General features: G+C 39.1%; 1 protein-coding gene across 2 annotated transcripts; it reads left to right on the top strand.

Moving 5' to 3' along the window:
* Positions 1 to 3,339: 3,339 nt before the first annotated feature.
* On the top strand, positions 3,340 to 6,904 carry lmo2 (LIM domain only 2 (rhombotin-like 1)). Of its 2 annotated transcripts, none has more exons than XM_063876140.1 (3): positions 3,340 to 3,920; positions 4,889 to 5,104; positions 5,834 to 6,904. In XM_063876140.1, exons 1-3 carry the CDS (start codon positions 3,880 to 3,882, stop codon positions 6,057 to 6,059), a joined length of 483 nt encoding a protein of 160 aa, XP_063732210.1. In that variant the 5' UTR covers positions 3,340 to 3,879; the 3' UTR covers positions 6,060 to 6,904. The 2 variants fall into 2 exon arrangements, with proteins under 2 accessions (XP_063732210.1, XP_063732221.1); XM_063876151.1 differs by lacking the exon at positions 3,340 to 3,920 and adding an exon at positions 3,957 to 4,297.
* Positions 6,905 to 15,527: the final 8,623 nt, after the last annotated feature.

Below are 15,527 nucleotides of genomic sequence, written 5' to 3'. Positions count from 1 at the left end.
AAATACAGGAAGCAGTTAACATGGCTGCACAGCGTTTTGATTGCACTGTTCCACTGAAAGTGTTTTCTTTTAGGGATAATACTGATTATGGGAGGATCCCAAGGGTAGGTGAAGCTCCCTTTCAACGAGTGACTAATTTCCACAGCCTGTTGTATTTCAATCAAACAACAACACTGAACACAGTCCACCGGCAATTTTAAAAAGAATTCCAGGGTGTTTCCTCGTCTGACCTCTGACCTTTACATTTTAAAACCTACAATGAATCCCACAGTTTTGCACTTTTATTCAAAACTATGTTGTAATATTTCCTCCTTTGAGGACCAGTGGGAGAATTGCTTTAAACCAGTTGGCAGTTATCAGTTTAATTCAGATTAAGCAGGAAGTGGCCAGCTTTGCGATTGCTGTTACAGCCTTTATGCTATCAAATTGTCAACAATACATTCAGAGTCCCCTTATAGCAGGAAATGGCCTGCAAGTCTGTGCCAAATAGCCCATTATGTATGGATTTCCATCTTTATTCCACGACTTATTAGGAGATCTTTTTATATCTCTAATGAGTCAGCATGATGGTGGATATTGGTTGCTGCATAGCATTGTTATACTTTGCTATCTAGTAGGGAAACTTGTAACTTGTAACAAAACCACATTATTGGTTGAATGATGAGAGAATAAGCTCTTTAGTATAAATCTGTTGCTTAGTGCTGACGCTCACTTTCCAGCTGCCCTAAAATTCCACACTGCTTTCAACTCCATAATGCTCTCAGTACCAAACAGGCAAAACAGGAAGCTGGACATGAGTGACTCCACTTCCCAAAAGGTTCTAAACTCTTAACCATTTGCTCCCCAAAATTCTACCTTATATATAAATAATATATATATATGTATTTATGTATATATATATATATATATCCTATATAGTAGTTATAGATGTATAGAATCAACATCAAAAACTGATTTTCTGCATGTGAGACACGCTTGCGCCTCCTTTCCGGTGACATTTAGCAAGCCTAAAAACAGAGATAAGGGTTTTACCACCTAATGAGAACAGGCTAGTTTTTAATGGTGCGCTGTAAGCCGTGTGACTCCTATCATACTGAACCATCTGGAGCCAACCTGTCTATCTGAGAAGGCATGAGACGGGTGCCATCACGCATGGGAGGGAGGGGTTAGGAAGTGAATGCAGTGTGCAACAACCCCCCAGGAAAGCTTCATCTCTGCATGCCAGTTGCACATCCTCTGGGCCTTCTCAGTCAACTCCACAGGAAATAGTGGATGACTTGAGTGGCTTATCTGAAATGACTTTCTCTTTTCTTGTTTCTCATCGATCATAAATGTTTTCTTCAGCTTTGCAATGACATGACATTGTGGAGGTTCTTGGTACAAGTGTGTACTTCTGAATAAGTATTGTTTATCATTATAAAGACTTCCGTGCAAACAAACACTGAACACACCTATAAACAATTCCTATTAAGAATGCCAATGATGACTACTTAATATGTCGAGCTGAATTTTTTACAAGGTATTATGCAAATACACATTTCATACAATTGTACAGAATACTGTTGAAAAAAACTCTCTCCACAAGATCCATTCCTTACCTAATCTTCCTAAATGGATGTATAATAATTATGAAATATACAAGTTCATATAATATTTTTTATGAGCATGTTGGGGTTTGGCTAACCATTGGAACCATTGAGTAAAACTGTGATACTGAAACCTTCAGAGAAGCTCCAGAAGACCATGTTGGGAAATTGTCTCAATTTGTAAGTCAATATGTACAAGAGGTCTTAAACGTTTTTGAACATGTCCATGACAAATGGATCAATTCTTTCCACTGAGGGAGGTTGTGTGATATGATGAACAGTTTAAGATCAACTGAAGAATGGACGTTGTGGTGAGTTCTCTATTGGAGAAGTGGGGAGGGTAGGGTTCAAGATTATGGCATTTTTATTTAGTTAAGACTAACAGCTACCAAAGCCCTTGCACTGTGTTGTGTTGCACAAAGAGAGCATGCAAAAACCTTGTAGGACATTTTTTTTTCATTTGAAGGATGTATTCAGAGTTTTATCTCTAAGCTGCTCTGCTTTCTGTGTAGCTGGCACAGCACAGAGCCATGCTCACCTTGCTCCTGGGCCCTCTCAGCTTGGTACCTGTCCAGAGAGCCCACACCAATCAACAACTGTCTAGCCTAGAGAAGCATTGAGCCTGATGTTTGAGTTTTCCTGCAATCTTCCTTGGTTGCATCTGGTTGAGGGGCTGACTGTGGCTGCTGGAGGTGCTTTATCTCTCTGCCCAGTCCAACTGCTGTCCCTGTCCCTCCCTCCCTCCTGCAGGCAGCCCCGAGGCCTTGGCAACAGATAAGAGGAAGAGCCCAAAGCAGCTCTGGTTTGAAAAGGAACGGCAGTGAGGACACCAACTATGTAGAAATATCATTTCATTCATTCTTACAGGACCAACATTTAAAATATCTTATTTTTAGGTTGTTTAAATCTTCTCTCCTCCATACAAATTTGTAGGCCGACCTGTAATCCAAGAGTTCTGAAGAAAAACTGGAACAATTATATATATTGGAAGATGTGCAATTTTGCACCATCTGTATTTAATAATACATGATCTTAATGGTGCACTGTAAATAAATGTACTATAAAAATAGTATAAATACATATATAAATTATACTTGTACTTTTAAGTTATGTCTTGCTCTTCTCACATCCCAGGTGGAAATACAGCACCTGTGAGAAAACTGTGGTTATGCTAAACCACAAAAATTACATTTGATAAGTTCTTTACATGATTTGTATTAAAAATTGAAAAAGTAATGAATGATTTTAACTTACAAATATAAGAGAAGTGACACGAAAGGACAATATATATATAACAATATATAATATAAGTACATTAAACCTCAAAGTTGTGCTGATATCATTATGCTTTTTATATTGCTTAAACCAGCACTGTTAATGGCATGAATGACCAGAGATGTTCAACCAAAAGCAGTTGTAATTAACAGATTAACATCTGATTTAATGAAACATTTGTTAATGCACTAACAATAAAATACATACATTTCAATATAATAATAATAATAATAATAATAATAATAATAATAATAATAATAATAATTATAATAATTGAATATTTATTAGGAAGTATAGGCCTGCTAAACGTCCATTCTCTAATTCGCTGTTTTTATAAGGAAATTAACTAGTTCTATGTTATGACCGAGAACATACACGAGGCATGTACTAATTACATCATGCCACTGTTTATCTTTGGTCCGATCGGCACTTTGGTGAAGCTAAGCAAATAATGAACTAATTAGTCTCAGTCACGACCTGAAGCTCACCTCCGGACAGAGCAGGCTCAGTCGTGTTTGGCTGTCGCTTTAAGACTGATTTCCCCCCATTGTCAAACAGTCGTGAGCAGGAAGAGGGAAACGAAAGCACAGACCGAGGGGGCCCGACGTATTTAAACACGATGCTGCTGCTGCCGCACAATAACGGGGACCGGAGGAGGAGAGCGTCTGCAGCCCGCTCACTTAAAAACACGCACCGACACCGAGATCAACACAAGTGATATTTTAAACCGGATTGCCGTTTTCATTGACAGTCAGTGAAGTCCCTGCAGGATGAGACTTGAGAGTCATGAGAGTGTCACAACGGGTTATTGCCTCAGGAAATGATGACAGTGTCCTCCATCATCGCTTAGCTGCTTAGAGCGAAATTGTCTTGTCTACGGCCATTTCTGCAGGACTCTCTGTTAATTTAACAAAAGAAAGGGCTAAACCGGCGTTTTGGAGACTGCAGGAGCAGGTGTGTGTCTTTCAGCTGCACAGGTAGCCGGCTGTGGACTCCAGCTGGACATCATATCTGAGATATGTCATCCGCTATAGAGAGGAAGACACTGGAAGCTAATGAGTAAGTAGCCTATGTTTAATTTGGCATTGATAATATTTGTGATACAGCTATTTAGGAAGCATCATTGTTGTGACAGCCTGTCTTACGTGCCTTATCAGCAGATGGCTGACAGCATGTGTTCAGGATTCTGCAAGGGGAAGATATAATGACCACGATCATGTCCAAGGGAAGATTGTTAAGTGTTTGTAAAAAAGGGAGTATTGGCAACACAACTTTCACTTGTCCTGGTAACTGTTAACCAGGACAAGTGAAGTGTAAAAGTACGATATTTAACTCGGGCTGACAGTCAAAGCCTATTCCACTCTTTGTTTTATAAAGAAATGTTGTTGCAAAAAAGCCTTTAGAGGTACTCCCATAAAAGCAGCTGCTGTCAGTGGGTAAGTACTTACAAAGTGTTAATTGAAACAATCAAATACACAGACCTTAATCCTACATTTTTAATGTATTGATTGACTATTGCAGTCGTCAACTTTTGAGAGAAGTCATGTTGAAAATTAACATTTGATGAATTTAAGGGTTCTTGGGTTGCTTATTTCATTAGCCATCATATTATTTATTAAGAGTTGAAACAAGCCGATACAGAATATGGATAAGATGACTTTAACAAACTTAATGCCTTAAGAAGAAAAAAATAATAATGAAAATGTTAGTTTTGATGGGTTAATAAAGTACAATTTGATCTGTGGCTATATTGCTTGATAATATTGAATGTCTCCGTCAGGTGGACAGCGTCAAACTGCAATTGAATAAGGTTGTAATGGACAGATTAGAGTTTGTGGACCAATACAGTAACTGGAAGTGCAGGATCATTTTGTCCTCAGTCCGGGCTGCTCTCAAAATCTGAACAAATTAACAAAATTGTCCAACCAGTTTCTATTGAAGCAAGCAGATTAATTACATATGTGGAGTAATTGAGAAAACTATCATTTGGTGCCTCTTTACATTGCTATATTTTTCTTTATCTTTAGGGAGCCGGTGGATGAGGTCCTCCAGATGCCACCTTCTCTACTGACCTGCGGTGGGTGTCAGCAGAGTATCGGGGACAGGTTCTTCCTAAAGGCCATCGAGCAGTACTGGCATGAAGACTGCCTGAGCTGCGACCTGTGTGGCTGTCGACTGGGGGAGGTGGGCCGCCGCCTCTACTACAAGCTGGGGAGAAAACTTTGTCGGAGGGACTACCTCAGGTTTGTCTTACTATGTCCTAAGATTCTGATTTAAAAGAGCAGTCAGTTTGTAGCAGGCTTTTACTCGCATCAAATCCAACGAACAGGCCAACATGGAAATGCGTATGTAGCAAAATTCTGTTATTCCTCTGTCTGTGCCATTTCAGACCTCCATTGTTGTCTACTAAACAAACATCAATAAGCCACATTGTTACAACACGTGACATGTTTCCTCATTAGGTTGAACATAGGGAGTTGCCAACCTCATACTTTAAGAAATGTGGGAAACACTTTAAATCTCACCATTTTATTTAAAAAAACGAATTAATTTATTATTAATTGGATTGTTGTATAATCTTTTTTTAACAAGTGTAGTTTTATACTTTTCTAAAAGGGACATGGGAAAACTATTTGACGCTTTAACCATATTTTTTGGGGACATAGGCTGTATTAAAGTGCAGAGGCAGATGAGTGGTGGAAAATCTAGTTATAGTTCATTCAAGTTAAAGGGAGCACATGTTTTTCTATGATTCAGGGAACAGCTGGATGACTAACCAGGCTAAGTGTGCAACACATTTAGACTTTTTGTAGTTTTCAGGAATCATACATATATAATACATCACCTCATCCTGTATCCCTGTCTTATAAAAGGTGCTGCCAAAACATTCAAGACATTTATAAAGATTCTGTAAAGTTTCAATTTTTCCATCTTTTTCTCAGTATAATCTTTATGTCTTATCATCTATCCAGGCTGTTTGGTCAGGACGGTCTCTGTGCGTCCTGTGAGAAGAGGATTCGAGCATTTGAGATGACGATGCGTGTGCGGGATAAGGTTTACCATCTGGAGTGCTTCAAGTGTGCCGCCTGCCAAAAGCACTTCTGCGTGGGTGACCGCTACCTGCTCATCAACTCAGACATTGTGTGCGAGCAGGACATCTTCGAGTGGACCAAACTCAACAATAGCAACATGATTTAGCAGAGTGTTTTGGTCAACATGAAGGAGCGTCACCCTGCCTTTCCCACTTCACTTCCCAGTGAAGGAACTGACATTTTGCAGCCTGTGCAGGCTGTATCATGCATCTGACATTAATATGAAATCAAAGAGTCAGCATCTTTACATTGCTCTATACTCGAGACTGATGAAGACTGCACCAGCAATAACAAAAAAAGGTTGATCCTTTAATGCAAAAACATGCTTAAATACTGGAAATACTTAAACATGCAATAATTATTGTTTGTTAAAAACGCTGGAATCTTCTAACCTTAGCTAGCAATTAACAAACATTACATTTCAAGTTTCTTGTAGTCTTACACTTTTTGAACACCTCAGTCTCTGTGATCAAATGTAATTTTTTTAAAGGTTTTATTTTATGAATTGCAATTTCCTGAAACTTTACTGAAAATAACTTTGTAATTTGATTTTAATCATATTTTTATTAAATGTGTACCTGCGGACAAGCTAACAGCTAACCTGATGCAATGACTGACTTTACCTTGAATAGTGTTATAGCCTATTTCTATCAAAGTAATGTCCCTAGTAAATTAGAAAAATATCTGAAAAATGTAAGACTTTTAAAATGAAGTTTCAACAGATTTTCACATTGTAGATGAAAGACAAGTCTGTATTGAAATCATAATGGTTGCACTGTTAGACCAGGTTGAACTGGTGGCGCCCTCTAGTGATCGATGGGTTCCACGCAATACAAATGTTACTAACTGGAGCTGTTTCCAGTGACTTTTGTATTTGCTTCCCCTCTCTGGACATGCACCCACAGCTTTTGAGGCATTTACTTTTAAATAAATTTCAATTTTGAGAATCAATGATCATTTTTTGGAGTGAATGTCATTCTGTGAGTTACAATTCAACTTGAAATCAATGAAAGGGAATAATGTAGTCACAACCTATTTGATCCCAACTAACTGCACATCTGCTAATTTACGGACCTCGCAAAGCAGCAATGCAATCAACAGACAGAAACACTCAAAATGAGAAATTACTCCAAGACTCCTTTTTGGTATTTCCCACTTACAGTGGGTGTCCCCAAAAACACATTTTGCCATGATAATGCACACGCATGCACCCACGCACAAGGGCGAAGCAATATCAGCGTGATGTATACAAAATACCAGTTTAAGCCACAAGAGGTCACTGAAAGATAACAATTGAAAACACCCATTGATTTACAGTTCTGTCAGCTGTCAGTTTTGGCCAGGTTTGGACAGCTTCTGAGTATTAGACTGTTAATTATTGCAAATATATTATGGAATGCCCTTTAACAACTCTCCAGGCAGGGCAAAAAAGAGAGAATGAATCTTAGGGAAGGAAACAGGATACATTGATGTTAATAAAGTCATGATGTTTAGGCCTTTAACATTCACTGTCCCTGGATTATCCCTGCTTTCTGTCTGTCTTCAAAGCTGGTAGCCATCACAGTATTTTTGCTCCCTTTATCATGTCTGCCAGCTGTCAACTCTCTCTGATCTGGCCACAATGCATGCTCATCCAGTGCCATCCCACAGCCTCCTGCCATCCCCAGTTATTTTTACAGACATAACACCAATAATTAAACCCATGAATTTCTCTTGCGTGGGAGGTTGGGAACAAAGACGCCTTACCACACCAGATTTGTGGGTGAGAGAAGCAGCCTTAACTGACATTAAAACGTGAACAATGTGATCAGGAAACAATTTGCAACAAAGAAATTGGTTTGAGAAAAAAATGAGAGGATGGTAAAGACAAAGCACAGAAGCTCCAGGATAGTATCTTTAGCGTGGCCTGACAGCAGTTAAGTCTTAGACGAGGGAGGGGTAAAGGAAAAGCTAGAGTTAAAAAACCCACCCAGGCTGAGATGACGCTTTTGCTGAAAGAGATACTTATGGTGAAACTAACAAGGTTTCCCACAATAGAGATGGGAACATACTCTATACACACACACACACACACACACACACACACACACACACACACACACACACACACACACACACACACACACACACACACACACACACACACACACACACACACACACACACACACAGATACTAGGCCTTCGCTCATTTGGAGGTCTACAGAATGAGGCATCGTCAGTGTGGCATTAAGCAATGCTTCAGGAATGGCTGCAAGAAAGAAGTACAACACTGCGGTCTCAACAACAAATCAGCGCCATAATGAACACCAGGCATGAGATATGTGTGGATAAATAACATATTAACTATATAAACTGCTAGTTTTATAGGAATCTCAGTAAAACATCTACTACGCTGGTGACAGGACTGTTGACCCTGGTGCCTGGTAAAAAAAATAAAATAAACGACACTTATTTGCTTATCATTACATTAAAACAAATATTTTAAAAAGGGCTTATCTTCTGTTTGCCAAAAACAGGGTTCACACATTTGATGCTGACAAAATAACAAAAAATATGAAATAAAAGGCATATTTCCTGTTTTATATGTTATCTAGGCAAACTCTGAACCCACGTTTTCCTTTTGTTTGCAGAAAAGTAATTTACAGACAAACGTGCCTTATCCGAGAAAGTTATGTTGTTTGAGGTCAACAAACTATTGGTTCAAAATGTCCTGACCCTTTATGAACAGATATCCCAGTCGACTTGAATTCAACCCTTTTAGAGGGCTAGAGGAACATTTATAAAACTCACAGGAGGAAAAATCCTTACATCTTTGGTGTTCAATCAACTTTTTTATTTACAGCCATCATCTGGGTACACTTTTAATTTGTCCAATCCTTTGGTTCACCACCAAACACATGACAAGTAATTACATTCCTAAAGTCTCAGCTGTAGTTTCTCTTTACTGCTAATTAGCAAATGCCGCATGATAACATGGTAAACTGAGATGTGTTAGCATTAACCTCAAATCACTGCAGTGCCTCAGCACAGATTTGTGATAAGGTAGTATGACTGTAGAATGTTGTTTACAGCTGAGATCTTTTGGATCTTAAATAGAAGTAAAGCCTTATTTTCTGTAGCTGATCTCTGCAACTTATAAGCGATTAGGAAAAGTTATTAATTACGCTGATATAATGAAAGTTAAGTATCTGTTTTGTGCTGCCAATAAAAACTGGGCGGTTGAAACAGGAGTTGAGGGAGGGTGTTACTATTTATCTGCAGCTCACTTTCTACAAAGAGTTCACTAAGTTTAATGAGACTTGAGCTGATGGGAGGCCAGGTCTCATCTATAGTCTGTATATATAAGATCATCGCACGACATCCGCACACACATACACACCGGCCTACAGAGACCCACAGTGTCGGCCAAGCGGCCTGCGATCCATCGACCAGCTCTCCTCTGTTGCCCTGCAGGCTGAGCTTTGCCAGAGCACTACCCTGCCTTACACAGCAGTCTCAGCAGGACTCAATAAAGCCCTGTGCCTCTTGTGTCATCCCCACCAGCTGTACACAAGGCCGGGAGTGTAGTGCTGTGTTTGTGTGCAGAGGGAGGCCTGTTTCATCTCCAGTGCCCATGTCACAGCCGTCCCGTACGGGTAAACCTAAAAACATCCAGCTGTGGGCATGGAAACCAAAGAGACTTTCTGAGGATGAAACCGCAACGGCGGGCAGCTTGTTTTTATCAAACAGCTCACCCCACTGAAACAACCAGCACACATTCACCTCACTCGGCTGCAGTGTGCAGTGTGAACAGCAGATGGCAGTTCTGGTCCAGGTACATGTTTTTAGGAAAGACAAAAAAGACTGTATGGGTACATATGTTAAATAACTGACAGGCAGATTAAGGGAAAGCTGTCTTTTGTATGGATGCCAGTTCAAGAGAAAGATGAATTAGACCTGAACTGAAAGTGACGAGCCATATTCAAAGCACTACGGACATGACAGTGAGAGTTCAACAACACCTACAAAAGAAGATGTGGTTTGACAATTATCTGCAGCAACGCAGTGATTAATCACAGTGAGGCCTGTCAATGTCAAACCCATCTGACAAAATGAGTCAAGTGCTATTGATCATGCCTGCCTTGGGTTTCACTTGCACTCACACTTTATCAGATGGAGCTAATTGGGAACATATTCAGTCTGTGGTCCTGAGAGATGTGTCTGTCAGGAGTCACATTCCTGCTTCGATTCTCTGATAGCCTGTAGCGCCTGCAGTCTGGGTGGGGGACATGCTGTGGGAGTAGAGATTTCGGGGGTGGGGATTCGGGTAACGGCAGCACATTTAGAGGTGGATAGGTGAGTAATAAGTGGGCATCCTTTAACTCTCGCCAAGCTTGTCATCCGACTGGATTAAATATGTGCTGAAGATTTATTGTACAGGAGACCTCTGGGGCCCCAGAAAGACTCCAGAACTGAGCTGTCTCTGCCTCCACTTTTCCGCACCCTTACATTTTCTCTCTTTCTATCTTGACAATCCCTCTCACCTTTTTCATCAGCCTTGTGTATATACGTGTTCTGTGACGGATTCTGTGATTATTATAATGTTCACTGGTGCAGCCTGGATGCCTGCATGATTTATGTCATGGAGAGAGTGGGAATGAAGCACAGTGGAGGAAATATTCACTTATTTAAGTAAAACAAAAATAGCAAATAGAATGAAGTAAAAGAGTGAAAAAGTAAAAGTATGTAGAAATGTAAGTATTCAAATAATCTTTCTGTTGCAGTGAAAGCCGCATTATTCTTCTGTAGTTTGTCAAAATGTTGCTATTTTTTATACTTTAGTTGAAGTTGCAATCAGTACATTTTATAAAATTACTTTGTCATATTTGCTGAAACTGTCACTATATCCTGAAGTGCACGAGCCAGATAATCTCTCCCCCAGTGCTCCTAATGGCATTTACAATACTTCACTGTGCAAGTTATTTGTATTTTCTTCATCTATCAGATACATGTAGTAATAATATTTATTCCCCAACTGTAGTGTTGTGAAAGTGTTGTTGGTTGCCTGGACCCAAAATCTTCTGAGGTAAGTGACATTGAACAGAGCGGTAGCTGTTGACCTGTGTTTCAAGTCTTTATGCTAATCTGACTTTACTGTATGTTGGCCGTAGCATTATATATTTCCCGAACAAACAGGAGTATGCTATCAATCATCTCATTTACCTCTTATAAAACAAAGCAAATGAGCACATTTCCCATAATGTCTCTTTAACTACGATACTTAAGTAATTGGACTTTGTTCCATACCACCGCTGTCCGAGAGGTCTGTCTGAACACATGCATACGCTGACATACTAATGCATTTATCATTTCTCAATTCTTTAGATCTGCAAAAATATGTGATGCAAGTGTAGTAAATCTGTTTTGAGCCAATCTCCCGTATGATTTTTACATGTGTTTCTCTGGCCATAAGTCATATTCCCCCCCTAAAATGATCCCCATATGTTGAGCAGTGTTCCTGGCTTCTGATGAATAACTGCACACGAGGCTGTGGCCCAAGACCTACATCAAACACGCTGCCCTTATGGGATGGGTGGGGTGTTAGGTGATACATTTTTTTCCTTCACACTGACTGACACTGGCAAGCAGCAATATTGCCAAATAATAAATGTAGCTTGATGTCGAGACCACAGAGTTTGGATTAGAAACTACAATCATGGGTATTATGTGTTTTATAACTCCAAAACCACCGACTTGCACTTTCATGGGTGAATAGTCAAGAAAATGAACCAACATGACACATGAAAACATTCTTGAGGGTTTGGTATGACCATGAGAGAGTGGATACGGTGTTACTGGTCAAAGGTGAACTTGTGTCTGTGCTGCAAGCACAGACCAGCTCATTATAAATAGGAAACCTGTCCAATAACGTAGAAAAATGATTTTCATAAGTGAGAATATTACATCATGTTCGTGATTTATTCTCCTTTACTTGTGAATACATACGCTATTGCAGTTATTAACAATTCTGTGATTGATTCCTCTGGTTTGTTCTCATTCAACAATCAACAGTCACCGTTTGTTCATTAAAAAGCAACACTATCATATTTTATCCGGACACTTTATTCCAGTGACAGTCAGTGACCTCTTGCCCTCACACATCATGGGGACCTCATAAGTTAAGACCTTCTTTATTTAGATGAGCATAACAAAAGGTCCTCCTGGTATAAATCTAAACCTGACTCCCGCCTTCTTTTCATCAGACATCAGTGAAACGCCAGACCGTTACCAGGAAGCAGACCGTGGCAGAGAATTTCTCTTTCAAGCAATCAGTGTTGGAAACTCCAATTAAGGTGGTGGAAAAGGTGGCTACTGCTTTTTAAAAATCAGTGCAGATGTGCAAGTAAGTGACCATGCGGCAAACTTGTGGCTACACAGCGTCGGGCTCAGTGCAATTTCCGTCCCTAATTGGACTTCCCACGCAATGCCTGCTTCCAATCATTGCAGAGAGCCAGCGCAGGCAGGCACACTGGCAGGATGGTGGACCACAGTTTGACAGATCAAGAAGAACTTAAGGACAGAAAATTGACTGTTAAAATTACACATTTACAGGCCTTGTTTGGCTGTTTTCAGTGTTTGAACAAACAAACATTCTCTACTCCAGGTAAAAGTCCTGCATACTGTATGATGCATAGACATTGCTTTTATGTTGTAGCTGGTTGACAAGTGGCATATTTCCACAACTTTGTATCCTTATATCTTACCTGAATTTATTATATTGTGTAAGCTATATTATGTGCTGCTAACATAAGTCAAACTTTAATCGTTTTATTTAATGGCAAACATTTCATTTTCATGAGGATTCAAAAATGTGACAATTGTTATTATTTTTTTTAATGTTGTTCAGACAAAACAAAACAATTAGGGTCACTATTTGGGCTGATGCAGACCAAATAATGACCCACTTGATTGAAAAAAGCTGATTTATGTGTAAAATTTCAATTCAAATACATGTTGTGGAAGAAAACACAATATTTTACTGCAAAGTTGTGGATTAAAGGTAAAAAGAAGCATACAAAAGAAATATTCAAGTAAATTACAAATACCTTAAAGCCGGTATAATGTACAGTACTAAATGCACTAGGTTACTCTCCACCACTGGCCTTTCTCTATGAAAATATTGTCTGCGATTAAGAAAAGACACATTCCCAAACCGTTGATGTATAGCAGGGGAGTTGCCACCCACCAGAACATAGAATATTTGAGCCTCACAGATTCTCTACACCTGCTGTTCTAAATCTTCCCTTAATGCTTAAATCCTGGCAATGCCATCCTTAGTTAAACATTTCTCTCTTCCCTTGGATTTCTTCTCCTTCAGAGTTGCCTCACCTGGAACCAATCTGTAACACAATCAAAGTGTCCTAACATGAAAGCTCAGTTCCTTCCTTTGATAGTCTTTTTCTCTCCACACTTCTTCTCTTCTCGTTTCTCTGGTAGCTCAAACAGCCATGTCTGGAAAAAATTCTGCTTAAAATAGAGACTCAGTCAGTAAGCATTATGTAAATTTCCTTGAAACAATTCACTGCTGCTCTGTCTTTTGGTTTGCAGACAACAGAATGGACCCTTTGTCTAAAAATAAGCTGTGCCTAATTAAAAATAAGAGCCTGGCTTGTTGGAAATTGACATCACTTTAACGAAGGCCTTGATAAAGTTGAGGTAATGGAGAAAAGTAACTTGCTTAGGCCATTTTAAAGTGTCCTTTAGTACAATCTAGTGGCTTTTAAAAGCCGCTGTTTCAAAGCAAGCAAGAGCCAGTTTTAAAAGTGTGAAATTAAAAAATATTAGTTCAACATTACTTTGATCAAAACTAATCATTGTCCTCATCGTTGCATTGCACTCATCCATCTAGAGCATTGATTGCAGCTTCTGGATGAGTTGAGAATTACAGTTTGTACGCTGCGTGCTCATCAGTCAACCCTCTCAGCTTCAGAGTGTGTCCAGGATCGCATGGTGATTAAACTCTAATAGCAGCCTTTTGAGAAGTCCAGGGGGATTTACTCCAGAGTCAACATGCCAGACCCCATTTCCTCCTCACTCACTGCTGCCTCTCAACACCGCCCGGCTGTAGCCACAGAAGATCTCCACATGGAACTTGTATAGATTGAGAAAGCCTTGGAGGTGACCCTGCATAAGGCCTTAGACAAACTTAAGGAATTATGCCAATAAATGACCCAGTTTTCTCAAATATTATGTAACTTACTTATTCAATATCAACATCTGAAAATGTAACACCAAACATGTATTATTTAGATGATTTTGTTCGATTATCATGAAAAATATAGATACATTTGACCAGATCCTGCAGATAATCCAACAGGAAATCACACGTGTAAATGTAAACCACAGTTAAAACAATTATTTTCATTAACAAATCCATTTTTAAAATAAATGTATACAAGAGTATAAAATGAATCAGCTTCTTAAACAGCTCAGCTAGTTCTGCTTAAGTAAAAACAAGCAACCTAAATGTCAAGTAGTACTATGTAGATATTATCACTTAATATGATAGAATACAATGTTACTTACCCTATGCAGCAATCCCCAGCTTTTTTGAGCAATTTTTGGCCAAGTGATGATGTTTTGAAAAACGCGAGAAAAAAAACGCATATGGTTTTTCTCATTTTTGAAAAAAAATCAATTTTTTAAAATGTGGATATTATCACTTCATATGACAGAATACAATGTTATGTCATGATCCTTGTTTCGTATCTGTCATGTCCTTGTGTTATGTGTTTTATTTTGAAATGTTTTCCCCATTTCTGTCATGTTAAGCTTCACTTCCTGTCTGCGTTTCCCTCCTGTGCCTGATTGCGTTACTGTGTTCACCTGTTGCCCCTGTGTTTCTCCTCCACCTTCCAGCTGTCTCTCGTCTTGTGATTACCCATGTGTATTTAGTCCCTGTTTCCCTTTTGTCTGTTGTTCGGTCGTCGTCATTTCTTCCCTGACCCCTTCCATGTTACCTGCCTGTTCCTGTCGCACTTCATGTCTGAAGCTAAGTGTTTTTCATGTCCTGTGTTTCCCTTGATTCGTGATTTCATCAACAGCTTTTGAATAAAGCTCGCTTTTTGTTTTTGACCCTTACCTGCTTCCCCTTGATTTACTGCACTTGGGTCCTGTTTCCCCAACCCTGACAGAATTTTATTTTGGGTTTTTTTCCCCCCTTTTTAAAAACATAATAACTTGGCCAAAAATTGCTCAAAAAAGCTGGGGATTGCTGCATGGGGTAGGTAACATAATATTCTGTCATATTACGTCATAATATCCACTTTTTCAAATTTGGATTTTTTTTTCAAAAATGAGAAAAACCAAATCCTATTTTATTTTGGTTTTTTTAGCCCCTTTTTTCAAAACATCATAACTTGGCCAATATTTGCTCAAAAAAGCTGGGATTGCGGCATTGGATAGGTAACATAATACTCTGTCATATTAGGTGATAATATCCACATTTTCAAAATTTTGATTTTTTTTCAAAAATGACAAAACCAAATCCTATTTTTTTTTGGTTTTTTTTACCCCTTTTTTCAAAACATCTA

The sequence above is a fragment of the Eleginops maclovinus genome, chromosome 2, assembly GCF_036324505.1.
Source record: "Eleginops maclovinus isolate JMC-PN-2008 ecotype Puerto Natales chromosome 2, JC_Emac_rtc_rv5, whole genome shotgun sequence".
Lineage (NCBI taxonomy): Eukaryota > Metazoa > Chordata > Actinopteri > Perciformes > Eleginopidae > Eleginops > Eleginops maclovinus.
The sequence above is the reverse complement of the archived record's forward strand: the minus strand, read 5'-3'. Positions and strand labels throughout refer to the sequence as shown.